This window comes from Carcharhinus amblyrhynchos, chromosome 16 (assembly GCF_965287045.1).
Source record: "Carcharhinus amblyrhynchos chromosome 16, sCarAmb.v2.hapA, whole genome shotgun sequence".
Taxonomy (NCBI): domain Eukaryota; kingdom Metazoa; phylum Chordata; class Chondrichthyes; order Carcharhiniformes; family Carcharhinidae; genus Carcharhinus; species Carcharhinus amblyrhynchos.
The window spans coordinates 29,323,681-29,339,925 of record NC_137339.1 but is presented as its reverse complement, the minus strand read 5'-3'; the positions used below and the strand labels follow the sequence as shown (position 1 = coordinate 29,339,925).

Sequence of the window (16,245 nt, the reverse complement as noted above, 5' to 3'; positions counted from 1 at the left end):
GGCTGACAATGTGTGTGGAAGGAGCGCTGATCACAGGTTAAAGAGATGTGTATTGTCTCCAGACAGTACAGTGAGTGAGGTTTTGCAAACCCAGGCAAGTCACGGGGGTTACAGATAGTGTGACATGAACCTAAGATCCCTGTTGAGATCGTCCTCGTGTGTGTGGAACTTGACTAATAATCGGTTGGACTAAAACCTGGTGTTGTCAGACTTTTTACGAGGTGAAGGGTAGCAGTAAGGAAGTGCAGCTGAAAGTGAGGAAAGTGCCGTACAGATTGAGTGCCTTCCAAGAACCTGGCAAAAGTCTGTCAGGAAGTGAAAATACTGTCCCGGAGAAGTGCTTTGAGCAGCAGTAGCTCAATGGCTGCAGCTCTTTAAATTCACTGGTCAAAGCCTTCCCAGCTTGTCCGTTTCACTGAGGAAGCTCTTACAACTGTGCATGTGCCTTGGTGACCCCAGTGGTTAACTGACAAGTTGGGAAACATGTTCCCTGGCTGGGAAATCCAAGATTCAGGGTTGAAGCATCTCATAATTGGCCTGACAACCTCATACATGTCTTAGGTTACTTATCCTGTGGATCCAGGAAGATTGCCGGCTCATTTCAATCATCCTCCATGTAAAGTTGGAAGGCGGTGGGATCATGATTGGATCCCGACCCAATGTCCTCAGATATTCTCACTTTGCTCATCCCTGAATGGGCTGGGACAATTCTGCCCTCTGTTCGTTTCTCTGTAGATGCTACCAGATCTGCAGAATACTTCTAACATTATCAGTTTACGTATCGTGCTAGCTCAGAAAAAGCTGCACTATTTTTTGGAGCTGAGAGTTATGATCATCCTGTAGTGTAACTGGTTAGCTACATGCTGTGCTATTACACTGGCTATTTAATTAGTTCCCATAATGATGCAAGTGACAACATCAATGCATATGGCCATATAATGGAAAATATTCAGACTAATGATTTGACAGGCAAAGTAGCAAAACCGACCCACACAGTAGAAGAATTGTGAAAAATAAACAACCATTTCATGGCTTTGAAAATACAGAATTTAAACAAGTGATGAGGTATTAAAATAGACCCTTTCAAAGACTGATGGAATCTTCCCATCCTGCGGGAATTGTAGCAGGCGGGACATGAACCATGCGAAGGTCCATTGACCTCAGGCAGGATTTTCCAGTCTTGAGGCAAATGGGGTTGGAAAATCCCAATCAATAATTATTCCACTTGAATGCAACATCTCACATCATTTATTGTCTTAAAAAGGAGAGGAGGTGTTCAAAACTTTTATTCTTCTTTGGAGTTTGGCCTTTCTCTGCTACTAGTATTAAAGTTAAAGTTTTAATTATTAGCCACAGGTAAGCTTACATTCACACTTCAATGAAATTACTGTGAAAATCCCCTAGTCACCATGTCTGCCTGTTTGGGTACACTGAGGGAGAATTTATCATGGCCCATACGCCTAACCAGCACGTCTTTCAGACTGTGGGAGGAAACTGGAGCACCCAGAGGAAACCCACGCAGACATGGGGAGAATGTGCAGACTCCACACAGACAGTGACCCAAGCCGGGAACTAACCACTGTGCCACCCAATTCTTGTTTTTCCTACTAGAGAATCCAGGTCCAGAAACTCTAAGTACCTTGAAAACAGTAACTCAGAAAAACAGGAAATTTACCATCTTCCTCAAAATAACCAGTCTTGAGCTTGTTTTCAGATAGTTGATGTAGAAGCCAATGGAGATAGATTGTTAACCATCATGTGTGTATCAAGTAATTGCTACTGAATAGCCACTCACGATAGAAATTTCATGACTTTTACAGTAACTTTCAATGCAAACAGAATTCCAATGTTTTCAGGAAATGATGTTTAGTACTAAACCCCAGCTTTTTAACTATTTGATATGCCCGAAACAATGCATGGTCTATACAGTTTCCTTCACACAGCTCCCCATTCAAATACACTTTGCTTTGTCAGTTCTTTCCCCTATTATATTCATGCTGATTGATTAGAATAACTTTGGGAGGTGTGGCTGAAGGCCATGTCTGTGTATTCAAAAATATACATTCTTAAAGTTGTGTGGTAAATACTTTTCCTTTGATCAAGTTTTCATTATTTTTTTCTTGTTGATCAGACTTTGCCTGATAATAACACCAAAAACAATAACTCAATAGTAAACACAGCATCTCTATAAAGTTCAGATTCACGTGTTTAAGTTTTCCTTGGCAAAGTGGACAGAACTGTGCAGTGGGATCCCTAGAACAAAAGGAAAAATCCTGACAAATCTAGTCATTCCATGTAGTAAACTGGAATTTAATTAATTCAGCCAGTTACTATACCCTAATGGCTTTAATGATAAACAGGCCAGAATATGATTGAAAACTGCAATTAAAAATCTCACATTCATTCATAATTAGAGCAGAATTTGGCTTAATTAGTATGTATAAAACCACATATTAATACACAAGGCACTTTGCAGACAGAAAAAATATGTGCACACATCAGCCAGAATTTTACCGCCCCATCCACCGCAGGAATTGGAATAGGGTACGGGTGGACAATGGGAAGGTCTGTTGACCTCAGGGGGGATTTTATGTTTTCGAGGTGAGTGAGGCCATAAAATCTCATCCATTGTGCCTGTTTGAGCTAAACAAAATAAATGAGAGCCATTCACTGGTTTATTCCCCAGGGTAATGCCTTGACCAGTGTCAAATTATCTGGTTTAAATTTCAAACAATGCTTGGTAGTTAATTGTTGGTCATCATCACCTAGTGCATTCTCCAAGGCAACATCTCTGCTGATCAGAATCCACTGGCCAACCAATCAACACTCTCCCCTCATACAGTATAAGTTATTGTTTTCCCCTTATAGTGGTATTCTTGCGAGGTGTCCAGATAAGTACAAGACAAAAAGCTTCAACATGTCTCTTTTTTCAAGCAATATTCTAACATAAAACCGTCATCCACTTACCTGTTGACAGGTTTTTCAGTGTCAAGAAGCTTCAAAATAGATTTGCCATCCATGTCAGCTGGAATGTCTAGGCCTGCAATGTCTAAAATTGTTGGGGCAAGATCTATGTTTAGAACAAGTTGAGGAATTCTGTAAATAAAGAACAAAAAAAAATTATGCTGCGGAACTGATCGTTATGCTCCAACATTCAGAAGGTCCTGACTAACCTGCTAGAACAGCTAAAGATGCTTATAGTAATCATGGGATTAACCAAGTAAAATTCTCTCAGGACATTACAATGCTGTAACCTCCGCTCCTTCAATCCAAAGCACAATGAGGTAGGAGATCGCTGCGTATTTGCAAGTCACCAGTAAGTTGAAAATTGAATGAATAATTGACTGAAATTGAATCTAGTTAGTTAAAGTGGGAAAGAATTTAAGGCTTTGTCACAGTACCTGAATTCAAATGGCTATGCCGGACCGTTTGCTGGTATAGTCGATGAAACCATCTGATTCTGGTCATATGTGTATACTTAATATAACAGCATTATGGCCAGTTGAGAGGAGAAATGTTGTTTTACTTTTTTTTTTCCATAAACAACCAACAGAAGCACTCCACTGTCACTGCACTGAAGATTTATTAGCTGACTGGGATTAAAGCTGAAGCTTCCCCGGACTATACAGATCAGCTACAAAGCCTCTGGGGAAACTCAGTCTCATGAAAATGAGCTAAATTCATTATAATCAACTTTAATATCCTGTTTTTTCCCCTCTAGATATGTTTTGCTTTTTCTCAAGCACTCACTGATAATGAGCTCATAGAAACTACCGTAATTGGGATAACTCTTAAATTATATGCATGACTTTAGTCATTCTACTATTAACTCAGAGTTCTTGTTTGTCCTCGGGTTTCCTTGGTAAGAAATAGTTACCATAAGTAGCTAATGGCAGAAATCTTTCACTCTCATACCATCAGGGACTAGTGACTTGCCTCATTTACTATCACTAGTTCTACACAGCAATTTGTTTCATTAACACCAACGTGATGTCACATTACGTTAGTCAGAAATGATTTAAACTGAAGTGGCATGGTGGCACAGTGGTCAGCACTGCTGTCTCACAGTGCCAAGGACCTGGGTTCAATTCCAGCCTTGGATCACTGTCTGTGCAGCGTTTACACGTTCTCCCAGTCTTTGCGTGGGTTCCTTCTGGGTGCTCTGGCTTACTCCCATGCTCCAAAGATGTGCGGGTTAGGTTGATTGGCCAAGGGGACTAGCAGGGTAAATATGTGGGGTTAGAAGGATAGGGCCTGGGTGGGATTGTTGTCAGTGCAGGCTTGATGGGTCAAATAGCCTCTTTCTGCGCTGTACGGCTTCAATGTTTCTATGAACAGCCTATGCAGAATCAGCCCAAAAAGTTTGCTTCTACCTTCAATAAAAGGGGCTGGGCAAATCTCTGTCCCACTATTGCCCTGGGTTTTCAGGACAGCCACAGTGAACCTTTAATAATTCAGCAGTTCTGATTTTATTTCAGCTTCAGAAAATCATAAAATTATATTATTATTAGATGTTGGCACTAGAACATGCAATCTGAACTCCACCATTTTCCATTATTGTACGATTAAACTGGGATGAAGCTTGCTTTTTTTTATGTCTAACAATTCCAATCCTCCTTATTGCACACACAAAGAAAAGCCAATTAAATATATAATTTGCATTTGCCCAGGAATAAAGAAACAATCTAGCTGCTAAAACATTTCAGGTCAGTTAGATCATACTGCATCTATTTCAGGCGATTATTATAGATGTGCGATTTACACACTCCAGCGAAAATCCAAAGGACGGGATTTTTATCCTTCAGGCTGTTGGGAGCATTGGAAAATTTCCTGGCTCAGACCGCCGCCTCGAGGGAACGTGCTTGCGCACACCCACCCCCTTCATTGCTGGAGATGGGTGTGCACTGGGTTCAGGTCAGATGACCTAGGTATAAATGTGGAAGCAGCCACAGGGAAGTGGAGGGGGCTATTTAAAAGGCCCACCTTGCTGCTGTGGGACTTCTCCCCAGTGAAAAAGAAAACACAAAGGCCATCTATCTCTCACCCCTCAACCACATCATCCAAACAATTCCTACACCTCATTCATGCCATCTCAAGCTCCCTTTCCATACTCCTTATGCTCTTTTGCCAAGCTCTGCCTATCCATCCACTTACTGTGCCTCCTCTTGTTCCTTATTATGTATACTGGGCTGGGAGGCCAGACAGCCATTTTAATAATGGAACACGTTCTCCAGAGGAAATATTGTGTGATTGACAGCTCAGACATTTTGATCTCTGCTGTCAATTTTACAATGTTTGTTAACAAAATGTAAATTATTTCAAGGGCTTGTGGTTTGAGGCTTCTGAAACTTCAAAGGGCTTGGAGTTTGGTCCAGACTTATTTTTTCAAGTGTAGGAAAATGTTATCAATGGATTACTGTTTCTCAAGGCTATTTTTTTTGGCAAATCCAACTATACACTATAGCGTTCATTTGTTCTAGTAGGTATACAGTGGATCAATGGGCCTTGCAGTATTGGTATGGAGGCATGAGGGAACATAACGGGTGGGTGGAAGGGCAGAACTTGGTATGGGAGCATGAGGAATGGGTCAAAGGACAGAGCTCAGAATAAGGGGAATGAGGGGGACCTTTTCAAATTCCTTTTAAAAGGTTCTGCCAGTAGACTAAGGTTCACAGTTCCTCTAAGAGGCTGTTATCCAAGACTTTTTGAAATCTTGCCCAATTCTCCATGAAAATTGTGGAGGAGTAGGAGATGCCTATCTCTACGATGAAGCCGGCCATGTCAGAAGTGCTGGATAAAGTCACTCCCGAAAATTAGATAGCTCAGGAATGGGGTTGGGAATCCTGGAATCGGAGCTCACCCATTATTTTGAGGTTGACTTGGTTAAAATCCAAGTCAAAGACTGCATGCTGGCAAAATTTTATCATGTACAAGGTTTTCAAAATGCCTTATATTTAACTAATTACTGCAGTACAGAGGCTGTTGTTTAGACAAACACTGCAGAATTCTGCTACGTACGATAAAAAGCTGAGGCCAGTGACTCTGTTTTCATTTGGGAAATACTAGTTTAATCTCTCTAGTGTACTTTGAATACAGTGCTGTGATCTTTAGCATCTATCTGAATCACCGGAGACCAAGATAAGGTTTGTTGCTTCCACTAGCATTTACTTAGTGTTACAGTGGATTGTTCATCAGCTTAGAGTATGTACACTAAACATCCTCTGGTTCAGGAATTGCTGCCAAATTAGCCAAACTGTTCCATGGCTAAATTGAAGCATGATTAATAAAAATATCAAATTAAGTTTCTGTTTTAAATGTAAAAATAACACGATGTCTAAAATTATCACAGAAACATAGAATAGGATAGAATCATAGAAACCCTACAGGAGGCAGCCATTCGGCCCATCGAATCTGCACTGACAACATTCCCACCTAGACCCTATCCCCGTAACCCCAAGTATTTATCCTGCTAAATCCCCCTGGCACTAAGAGGTGTGGCCAATCCAGCTAATCTGCGCATCTTTGAAGTGTGGGAGGAAACCATAGCACTTGAAGGAAACTCACGCTTCTCTCACAGGGAGAACGTGCAAACTCCACACAGTGACCCAAGCCAGGAATTGAATCCAGGCCCCTGGCGCTGTGAGGTAGCAGTGCTAACCACTGTGCCACCATGCCACCCAAAATGGGCTGGATTTGCACAACGTGGTGGCAAACATGGCAATTGGGCCCACTTAATTGTGGGAGAGATCCTATATTAGCCTCCCAGCAGTGGCAACAGATGGTGGAATGAGCTGGTGTGGGATTCCTGGCCACTGATGTCAATTATGCTCATTAATAAACCAGCCCATTGTCCCTGCACCCGCCATAATTTAGCAGTGACTCAGGTATTAAGTTGGGGCTGCAAGGCTTTACCAAGGCTGCCTAGCAAGCAGAGTTGGGTTTTTACCAGTGGCCTGCAGGGACTAATTGGAGATCATTCTTTATCTGGGGGTGTCTGTCCGACTGGGGTACTTAGTACCGGGCAGGGGAAAGCCACTAAAATCCAACTCCCCTGCCTGTGCCTCCGTTCCTCTCCCCAACACCACTTTTTCCTTCAACCCTCTCCACCCCCCCACATCTTGCCTTCACTTTCTTCTGGAGTTCCAAAATGACCCTGGGCTTTTGGTGGATGTATTACTGTGGCAGCTACCCCCTGACTGATGTTTGATTCCATCAGAATTGATGGAACTGGCACGGAATTGATAGGGCTTCCCTGCCAGTTCCCTGACTGATTGCTGAGACCCCTATGGATCGGACAAACCCCCGGCCGCGGATATCAACAGAAGTCATTGTACATTTAAACCATTGCTGTGGTCAAAATAGGTGTCCTCAGAAGTGAGCACATGAAGGAGTTTCTACTGTCCAACTGATGGACTTTTAGTTCCAAGACCTACTCCAACTAACGTGCAGGTACAATGATTTAATAATATCTTACATTGATCCTGGCTCCACATTTGGACCTCGCATGAAAAATGGCACTCGAATGTCAATTTCGTATGGCATCGATTTTCCTTTCACAAGGCCAAACTGTCCAATGTGATAGCCGTGGTCTGCTGTGTAAATGATGTACGTGTTGTCCACTTCTCCTGTCTCAACGAGCATGTTATAGAGCTGAAAGATCAATGTAAACAGTTAATGGAACTAATGTATAATTTAAATCTCTTCTGCGCCATCTTTTTCCAGGCACTGCTACATATTCATTGTTACTCTACTTTACTCAAATATAACCTATAATTCTAAGAAATATTTTATTATTTTTTAAATTGTACAAACTTGTTCTTAATTGTGCTATTAATAGAATCCAGGGAGCAATTATTCCATCACTGCTTCCACTGACTTGCTGAACTTACTCACCTAATTAGCAGTAAGAAGCCTCACTGTATTCACAGTCCTTATTTTGTCCTTCACTATTCCCTTCCTTCTGTATTCAGTTCTATATCAGTGACATCCTGCCAGTGTAAACTAACTAACTCTAATGAAGAGAGATCAAACACCAAACTCTCAGGTGTTTAAAAAGTGATGCATATACTTATAGGTTGTAGGTTGACAAAATCTCTTGGTACCCTCTGCTGACTGCTTTTCATTGAGCATTCCCTCAATCTGTCGTTCCCGCACTGGCTTCAGATGAGTTCATGGAAGGTTGCTATTGCTCATTTATGGCTGGGTGTTTGAGCCCCAGAAGTCTGGCTACAGACTGCTATGTTTCAGCTTGTGATGAGACAGTCAGGCCCAGCTGCCTTGCGGGCACTGTACTGGCTGATGGAGTGGCATTGGAACAAGCATGATGATATGGTGAGAGAGGTCAGTATGTGCCAATTCCGCATTCCCACTGCCTCACATCCCCATGCCCTTCATGGAGTTGGAGTTCATTTATAATCTATGGGAGGGAAGGGAGCATTGAATTAATGACTCCCTAGAATTACCTATCCACTTGCTCTAGTAATCTGTCCAAGGTGGTCCTCTGCTTCCCCAAGTTTGGGCTTGAGTCTAAGTTCTGTATGGAAATCATTTGAGCTTCCAAAGCTACAGTGTCCAGTCATGGAGTTCTGTTGCTAGGATACTCCACTGGGTTTGCCATTCTTTCCAATATAGAATGCAGAAGGCATGCGAGATGATATCACATATGCTTTCATGTGAGACCAGCAATTCTCCTTTAATTTCTGGGCCCTTGAAGTCCTCAACTCCGTTCCGCTCAGCGAACCTGGCACAGGGCCTAACCCTCTAGTTAATTATCTCTTGGGATGTTCAAACCATTATTATCTGCTCCTGGAAGTGATGAGACATACGCTCAAGATGTTTTTGCTGACTTCAAGATTTCTGAATAAACCCATTTCTCCTAGACATGGGCATGTTAGTCGGCATCCCATTGGAGCACCGTATGGCTTGGAGAATGAACAGGGGCCATGCAGAGCAAGACAAGCTACTGGAAGAGGAAGGAGGAGGGGAGAAAGGCTTTCACTGAGAGGCCATATCCACCCAGGATGCCCAGGGAGCAAATGTCCTGCCTGAACCTCAGCAGGAAAACATTTGTGAAAATGTTATTGTCTCTTTTTGAGTATTGAGTGAAATTTGTCACCTGCTACAGCCACAATTACACCCTCAGAGCAAAGTAAAGATGACAGTGCCTGTGGCTGTGGAAGTGACCACGGCTATGAACACGTGTGAGTGTGGCTTCTTCCCGGTGAGAGTTGGAGATGTTTACAACATCTAAGTTTGCCATTTACTATTGCATAAGTGAATTTACAGAGACTTCACTCAATACGGGCAAGTAATATTTCATTGGTGGTCGTCAAAGAGAAACAGACAGAGTAAGTATATAACTTCACTAGCATTGCAGGTTTTCACATGTCGCAAGATGCCAGTGACTGCAAACACATCATTTGGAAGGCACTTCATACCAAGTCTTCCCTATACCAGACTGAAAGAGTTTTCACTCCTTAATGTTCAACTGATGAGTGACCATAGGCAGGGGGTCATACAGATCAATACTTAGTATTCTGTCAACAATCGCAACATCTTCACTCTTCAGTCTGATGTGGCTGTTACATTTGAGTCACTAGGGCAAACCAAAGAGTTACTTGGTGAAAAGGGCTTTCTATCGTTGATATGGCTGATGGTTCTGTAATGTAACCCACGTATAGCACAAAACAAGCTAAGCTGCCATGGAAGTTAAAATACCATTGAAATAATACCTCTGCTGCTATAGACCCTCTGGAGGAGCCTGCAGGACTCAATTGAACGTGTATTAAGACTCATGTCTGCCACATACTGTATTGACTCACCATCACACGGGTTTACAATCACATACCGCAGCCTGCTATATGGTGAGCGGATAAGGGAGAGAACAAGGATAGGGAGAGCTGTCAGCATCGATTTGTAAAGGGAATGCCATGAAATCTTTTGAGGACGTAACACAGAGGGTGGGATTTTACGGCCTTGCTCGATCCAAGACCAGAAAATCCCACCTGAGGTCAGTGGACATTTCCATTGTTCGCCCCTTGCCCACTCTGACTCTCTGGTGGGCAGGGCAGTGGAATTCCGGCAAGAGTGTCAATGAGGGTACTGTATTTGAGATAGTTTTCCTGGATTTTATCCAAGCTTTTGACAAGGTGCCACATGGCAGACTGACCAGAAAACTAAAAGCCCATGAGATCCAAGGAAAAGTGGCAAGGCAGATCCATTTATCAAAGGACCACAGTATTTTTCTGTCAGAAAGACTGTTTGCAGCTTAGGTGAGCAACTCAATGTCTGGTATTTTATGCTGCTATCAGAAACAGCTCAGGGGAAGTGGTTGATCATCTTTGCATGGTCCTGGTGCACAGTCCCAATCTTGAATGCACAGAACAAAACAGGCAAGACTGTTGCTCCAAAGACTTTCAGTTTGGTGGGCGGACTTGCTCCTCTTCATTCCCAGATCAATATCTGAAAACACCAGGTGCTCACCCCAATTGGCATGTCAAACATCCACATTATATTGGCACAGCAACAACTGAGTTGGGCTGGACAAGTAGCTAGAATGCCTGACAGTCATTTACCAAAGCAAACCTTCAATAGCAAGCTTGATTTTGGGGTGCACTGTCATGGAAGTCAAAGGAAGCATTAAAAAGGCATTCCAAAGACTTCAATTAGGGGTTTCAATATTGATTTTAAGTTCTGGCAGAAGCTTGTCCAAGAGAGGGTACAAAGCAGCTTTACAAGGTTGTAGCCAGGACTGGAAATTTCAGTTATTTGGAAAGAGTTGGGTTGTATTCTTTGGACAGAGGAAGCTGAAGGTATATTATTGAGGAATATAAAATTATGAGACCAGGTGAATGTGAAGGGAAATGCATTCAATGACTTTGATCACTTGTGTGAGGTCATTGAACTTCATATAACACTGCATCCAGGTGCTCAGGGATTGAATCCCAGCATGGATCTCCACAGCCATCTGCTCCCACTGACTTCTGAATGTACCTGGTAGATCTTACCAATTGTTGTAGATACAGGGTATTGCTCCTTCTTCACCAAGGACTCCAGGGATTATCCCACATTGAACCATTCTTCAACGTTTCCCAGATATGAGTAACTTTCTGTGCAACTGCCAGCACCTGCACCAGTTGCAATGCACCCCCTCATTAAGAGGTGCAGATCCCTCAGGGGCTGGTTTTAATTGGTGCGCGACACTCAATATTGCCTTTGATGCATCCAACGGTGCGGTTAGCATTGAATGGGCGCAGAGACAGGTAAGCGGTGCGAAGACGGTGACTGCCATCGTGATTCCCATGACCATTTTCAAGGGATATCAAATTTAACCCCCATCTTTTCTGATCAATCAAGGGTATTGACTGTTTCCAGCGTAAACTCATTTCTTTGTATTACTGAATGTTATGCTTACAAAAGTATTTTCGCTGTGGTTTTTGCTGTTGGCATTATTCACTCGTTAAAAGAAGTCATTTTGGTAGCACAGATGGGCGTACGCAGCAAACAATGTATGTAAAGCATCTGATTATTACATTAAGTTTCCAAATACATGGTTGACAAATTAATTTGCAAAATGAAAACAGAAAAGCTAGAAGCACACAGCAGGGCAAACAGCAGCTATGGGGAGCAGACAGTCTGGGTTTCAGGTACACAGCATCTGCCAGAGCTGCTGAGTGGAGACAGCCATATGATGCCAGTTGGAGTTTTTGTCTGGTCCCTTAGGTTGCGGCAGGCATTGAAATCCTGCAGCCGTTTCCCACACTCCGTCAGTGGGAAAGCACAATACCGTGATACCACCGGGCGCCTGCCTCAGACAGTTAAATTAAGCTGGCCTTGAAAACTTGCCAAGTCAACGCTGAATCCATTGGGCAGGCAATTCACTAAATTCCGGCTGGAAACTTCATTGGCAACAAAAATCTGGCCATTTTTCTTAGCTTGCTTCATAAAAGTTACATTATGGTTGATGCCTCATTGTGTGGGGGTCACCTGATCTACATCCAGCTGAACAGTTGAGTTTTATTTGCCTCACGTTTGATAATGCTAACCACAGTTGTTTTTTTTGTTCCTGCTCCATCTCATGGAAACACATCACAGTGGGGATAGGACTCGTGCTATCCTGTGCACAAAATGCTTGCCCTACGGTGATGCTTAATAAAGTGGTGATAGCAATACAAAGGGCTCTAAATGCATGTTACTTACAGGCAGAGTCACTTACTGGAATGACTTGTCTCAGCAGTACAGTATTATGCTGGATGATTCTTTTTTTCCCCCCAAACAAATCATCAGGAAAAAATGCTTTTATAAATCGTTTAAGGGGAGTGGAGGTTATTTAAGTAAACTTGTTGAAAGGGAACTCAGCCCTCTACAAACCCATTGATGTAAAGTGATACCAAAGTAATAATACTGCTTTTAGGGCAGCATGGTGGCACAATGGTTAGCAGAGCTGCCTCACAGTGCCAGAGACTAGGGTTCAATTCTGGCTTTGGATCACTGTCTGCGCAGAGTTTGCACATTCTCCCCATGTCGACATGGGTTTCCTCTGGGTGCTCTGGTTTCCTCCCACAGTCCAAAGATGCTCGGGTTAGGTTGATTGGCCATGCTAAATTGGTGTCAGGGGGACAAGCAGGGTAAATGCATGGAGTTACGGGATAGAGCCTGGGTGGGATTGTTGTTGGTGCAGGCTTGATGGGCTGAATGGCCTCCTTCTTCATTAAAGGATTCTATGATTCTTCTTTGAATTTTGTCGGTTTCATTATTCAATTATGGAATGAAACATTGGGTCGACTAGCAAGCAGATGATCTCAACCTGGGGAAGAGAAGTGACACGATGGGTCACTTGTGCATGAGTCGCAAAAACCCAGCTTGCAGGTGCAGCAGGTGGTCAGGAAGGCAAATGGGATGCTGGCCTTCATAGTGAGGGGGATTGAATATAAAAGTAGGGAGGTCTTGCTGCGGCTGTATAGGGCATTGGTGAGGCCGCAGCTGGAGTACTGTGTGCAGTTTTGGTCGCCGCACTTACGCAAGGATATTTTGGCCTTGGAGGGAGTGCAGAGGAGGTTTACTAGGCTGATACCGGAGTTGAGGGGGTTGAGCTATGAGGAGAGGCTGAATAAACTAGGCTTGTACTCGTTAGAGTTTAGAAGAATGAGGGGAGACCTCATTGAGACATATAAGATGATGAATGGGATGGATAGGATAGAGGTGGAGGGGCTCTTCCCGCTCAGAAAGGACAGTAGGACTAGGGGGCACAGCCTCAAGATAAAGGGGGAGTGGTTTAGAACGGAGTTGAGGAGGAACTTCTTCACTCAAAGGGTGGTGAATCTCTGGAATTCTCTGCCCGTTGAAGTGGTGGAGGCTGCCTCGCTAAATATTTTTAAGACACGGGTTGATGGGTTTTTGATAAGCGAGGGGATTAAGGGTTATGGGGAGAGGGCGGGAATGTGGAACTGAGACACGACAGATCAGCTATGATCTTATTGAATGGCGGGGCAGGCTCGAAGGGCTAGATGGCCTACTCCAGCTCCTATTTCTTATGTTCTTATGTCACTTGATCTACTTTTGTGTAATGTTTATTGGGAAGCTGTCTTTCACACTGTTATACCGTAATGGTGCAACAATCTACCTTGCGTCATAACAGCAACAGTGCTTGTTAGAGAGTGAGTAAATACGATATCTTGCCCCTTGCCTGAGGTGTGGTGATCCTCAGGTTAAATCACTACTGGCCAAGCTCTCCCCTCAAAGGGGAAAGCAACCTATGGTCATCTGGGACTACGGCAACTTTTATGCTCATCTGGGACTATGGCAACTTTACCTTTTTTATTTAGTGTTTGAGTTGGCGAATACCTGTATGGTCAAAAAATAAAAACATTTTAATATTAAGTATTTGTAGTTGTCCTGTAAACGTACCTTTTCCATTGATTCATCCACGGACATTAAAGTTTGCAGCCGCTTCCTCTGCAGCATGTTGGTGAACTCCATGTGGATGGGTTTCATTGGGCCAGTATATCTCATGATCCAGTGCTTGTCTGGATTGGGTGCGTAATTATAGCTGGGGGTGCTGCAGATGTAATTTTAAAAATACATTAACCAAAAAGATTTCTACATACTGAGATTCAATAAGCAGACAGATATAGAAAGATAGCTAGATCCCTTGTCTTTCTGGTCATAAGAACAAAGAAAATTACAGCACAGGAACAGGCCCTTCAGCCCTCCAAGCCTGCATCAACCATGCTACCTGACTGAACTAAAATCCCCTACCCTTCCATGACCATATCCCTCTCTTTCCATCCTATTCACGTATTTGTCAAGACGTCCCTTAAAAGTCACTATCGTATCCGCTTCCACTACCGCCCACGAGTTCCAGGCACCCACTACTCTCTGGAAAAATCTGTCTCATACATCTCCTTTAAACCTTACCCCTCGCACCTTAAACTTGTGCCTCCAAATAATTGACTTTTCCACCCTGGGAAAAAGCTTCTGACTATGCCTCTCAATCTTGTAGACTTCTATCAGGTCGTCCCTCAACTTTTGTCGTTCCAGTGAGAACAAACCAAGTTTATCCACCCTCTCCTCGTACATAATGCCCTCCATACCAGGCAACATCCTGGTAAATCTTTTCTGTACCTTCTCCAAAGCCTCCACATCCTTCTGGTAGTGCGGCAACCAGAATTGAACACTACATTCCAAATTCGGCCTAACTAAGGTTCTATAAAGCTACGACATGACTTGCCAATTTTTAAACTCAATGCCCTGGCTAATGAAGGCAAGCATGTCATATGCCTTCTTGACTACCTTCTCCACCTCTATTGCCACCTGTGTACCTGTACACCTAGATCTCTTTGCCTATCACTACTCTTAAGGGTTCTGCTGTTTACTGATTATTTCCTATCTGTGTTAGGCCTTCCAACCATGCATCTTTAATCTTAGCTCTCCTGTTTTTAAGATCAGTGTATTGGCACCTCTAAATTTCTGTTCCTCCACTTTCTTCATACACTTCACTTTCAGAATTTGCTCCCCCACACCCTTCACTGCTCTTTTCCCCCAAATTAACATTACTGGTGGGATTTTCTGGCCATGCTCGTCCCAAAACTGGAGAATCCCACCCAAAGTCAGTGGACCTTTGTGTCTCCACCCCCTCCCCCCATGCTACGATTCCCATGGTGGGCAGGACAGGAAAATTGACCTGTATATATTTCCTTGCAGTTCAGGGAACTGTATGTGCTGCCTGCTCTGCTAACCCCCCATCCATGCCCTAACTGCATTCGCTTGCATTATTTCTTTACAGTTTGCCATGACAACTAATTTAGTGTCTTCTGAAAACTTGTGCCTTTGCCTAAATTATTTACATAACTAGAGAATAGCAGAGGTTCTAGCACAAATCTCAATGGGACACCACTATTTACATCCTGCCAATTCAAATCCATTTAGTTACTCCTACCGTGTTTTCTGTGTTCTAGCATTCACTGTGTCTGTTTAGTTACATTCTCTTTTACACCATATGCATCAGTTCTCACCATCCTTTATGTGTCTTCTGAAAGTTTGTTTTTCTGACATTAACTGAATCGCATATATCTATTTTCTGCAAATAATTCAACAACAATCTACCCTAACTTGCCTTCTACAAATCCATCCTGTCCACTTCTAATTAACCTGTGCATTTGGGAGTCTTCAGTAATTTCCCCAGCATATGGAATGTAGAATTTTACCCATCCAATTTAAGATTAGAGTCCCAATACTAACACAGAACAGGAATCAGGAATCCAGGACCTGTACAACAGCTCATCTAACCCTCACCCAAAACTAACAAGGTTGATGTCAAGGCACATGCGGGTGAATATTTAGACACTAATGATGAGCTGTGGAAATGGTTCTGAGCCAAGATGCGGCTGCAGAGTTTGAGACATGACCGCCATTTAAATTACAGCCCAGCTGCTATGGGATCGGAAATCTTCCTTTGGCTAAATTCAGGCAGGTTAAGATGATGGTGCTGGTAGGAACACATTGGAAACATATTCTGAGCTCAACTTGCTGTCAGGTTAGTCATTTGTCTGCTCCATTCCTGATGTGGAGATGCTGGCGTTAGACTGGGGTGGGCACAGTAAAAAGTCTCACAGCACCAGGTTAAAGTCCAATAGCTTTATTTCGTATCACGAGGTTTTGGAGTGTTGCTCCTTCATCACTCACCTAATGAAGGAGCAGTGTTCCAAAAGCTCGTGACACCAAATAAGCCTGTTGGATTTTAACCTG

General features: G+C 43.1%; 1 protein-coding gene across 5 annotated transcripts in view; it reads right to left on the bottom strand.

Moving 5' to 3' along the window:
- LOC145353929 (extracellular sulfatase Sulf-2-like) overlaps positions 1-16,245 on the bottom strand; it is a 318,430-nt gene that overhangs the window by 59,650 nt on the left and 242,535 nt on the right. For all 5 annotated transcript variants that reach the window (XM_080204931.1, XM_080204936.1, XM_080204933.1 and 2 more), the window contains 3 exons: positions 13,906-14,056; positions 7,475-7,650; positions 2,968-3,096 (listed from right to left, as the gene is read on the bottom strand). In XM_080204931.1, coding sequence (XP_080061057.1) covers positions 2,968-3,096; positions 7,475-7,650; positions 13,906-14,056 — 456 coding nt within the window. The remainder of the gene's footprint in view (positions 1-2,967; positions 3,097-7,474; positions 7,651-13,905; positions 14,057-16,245) is intronic.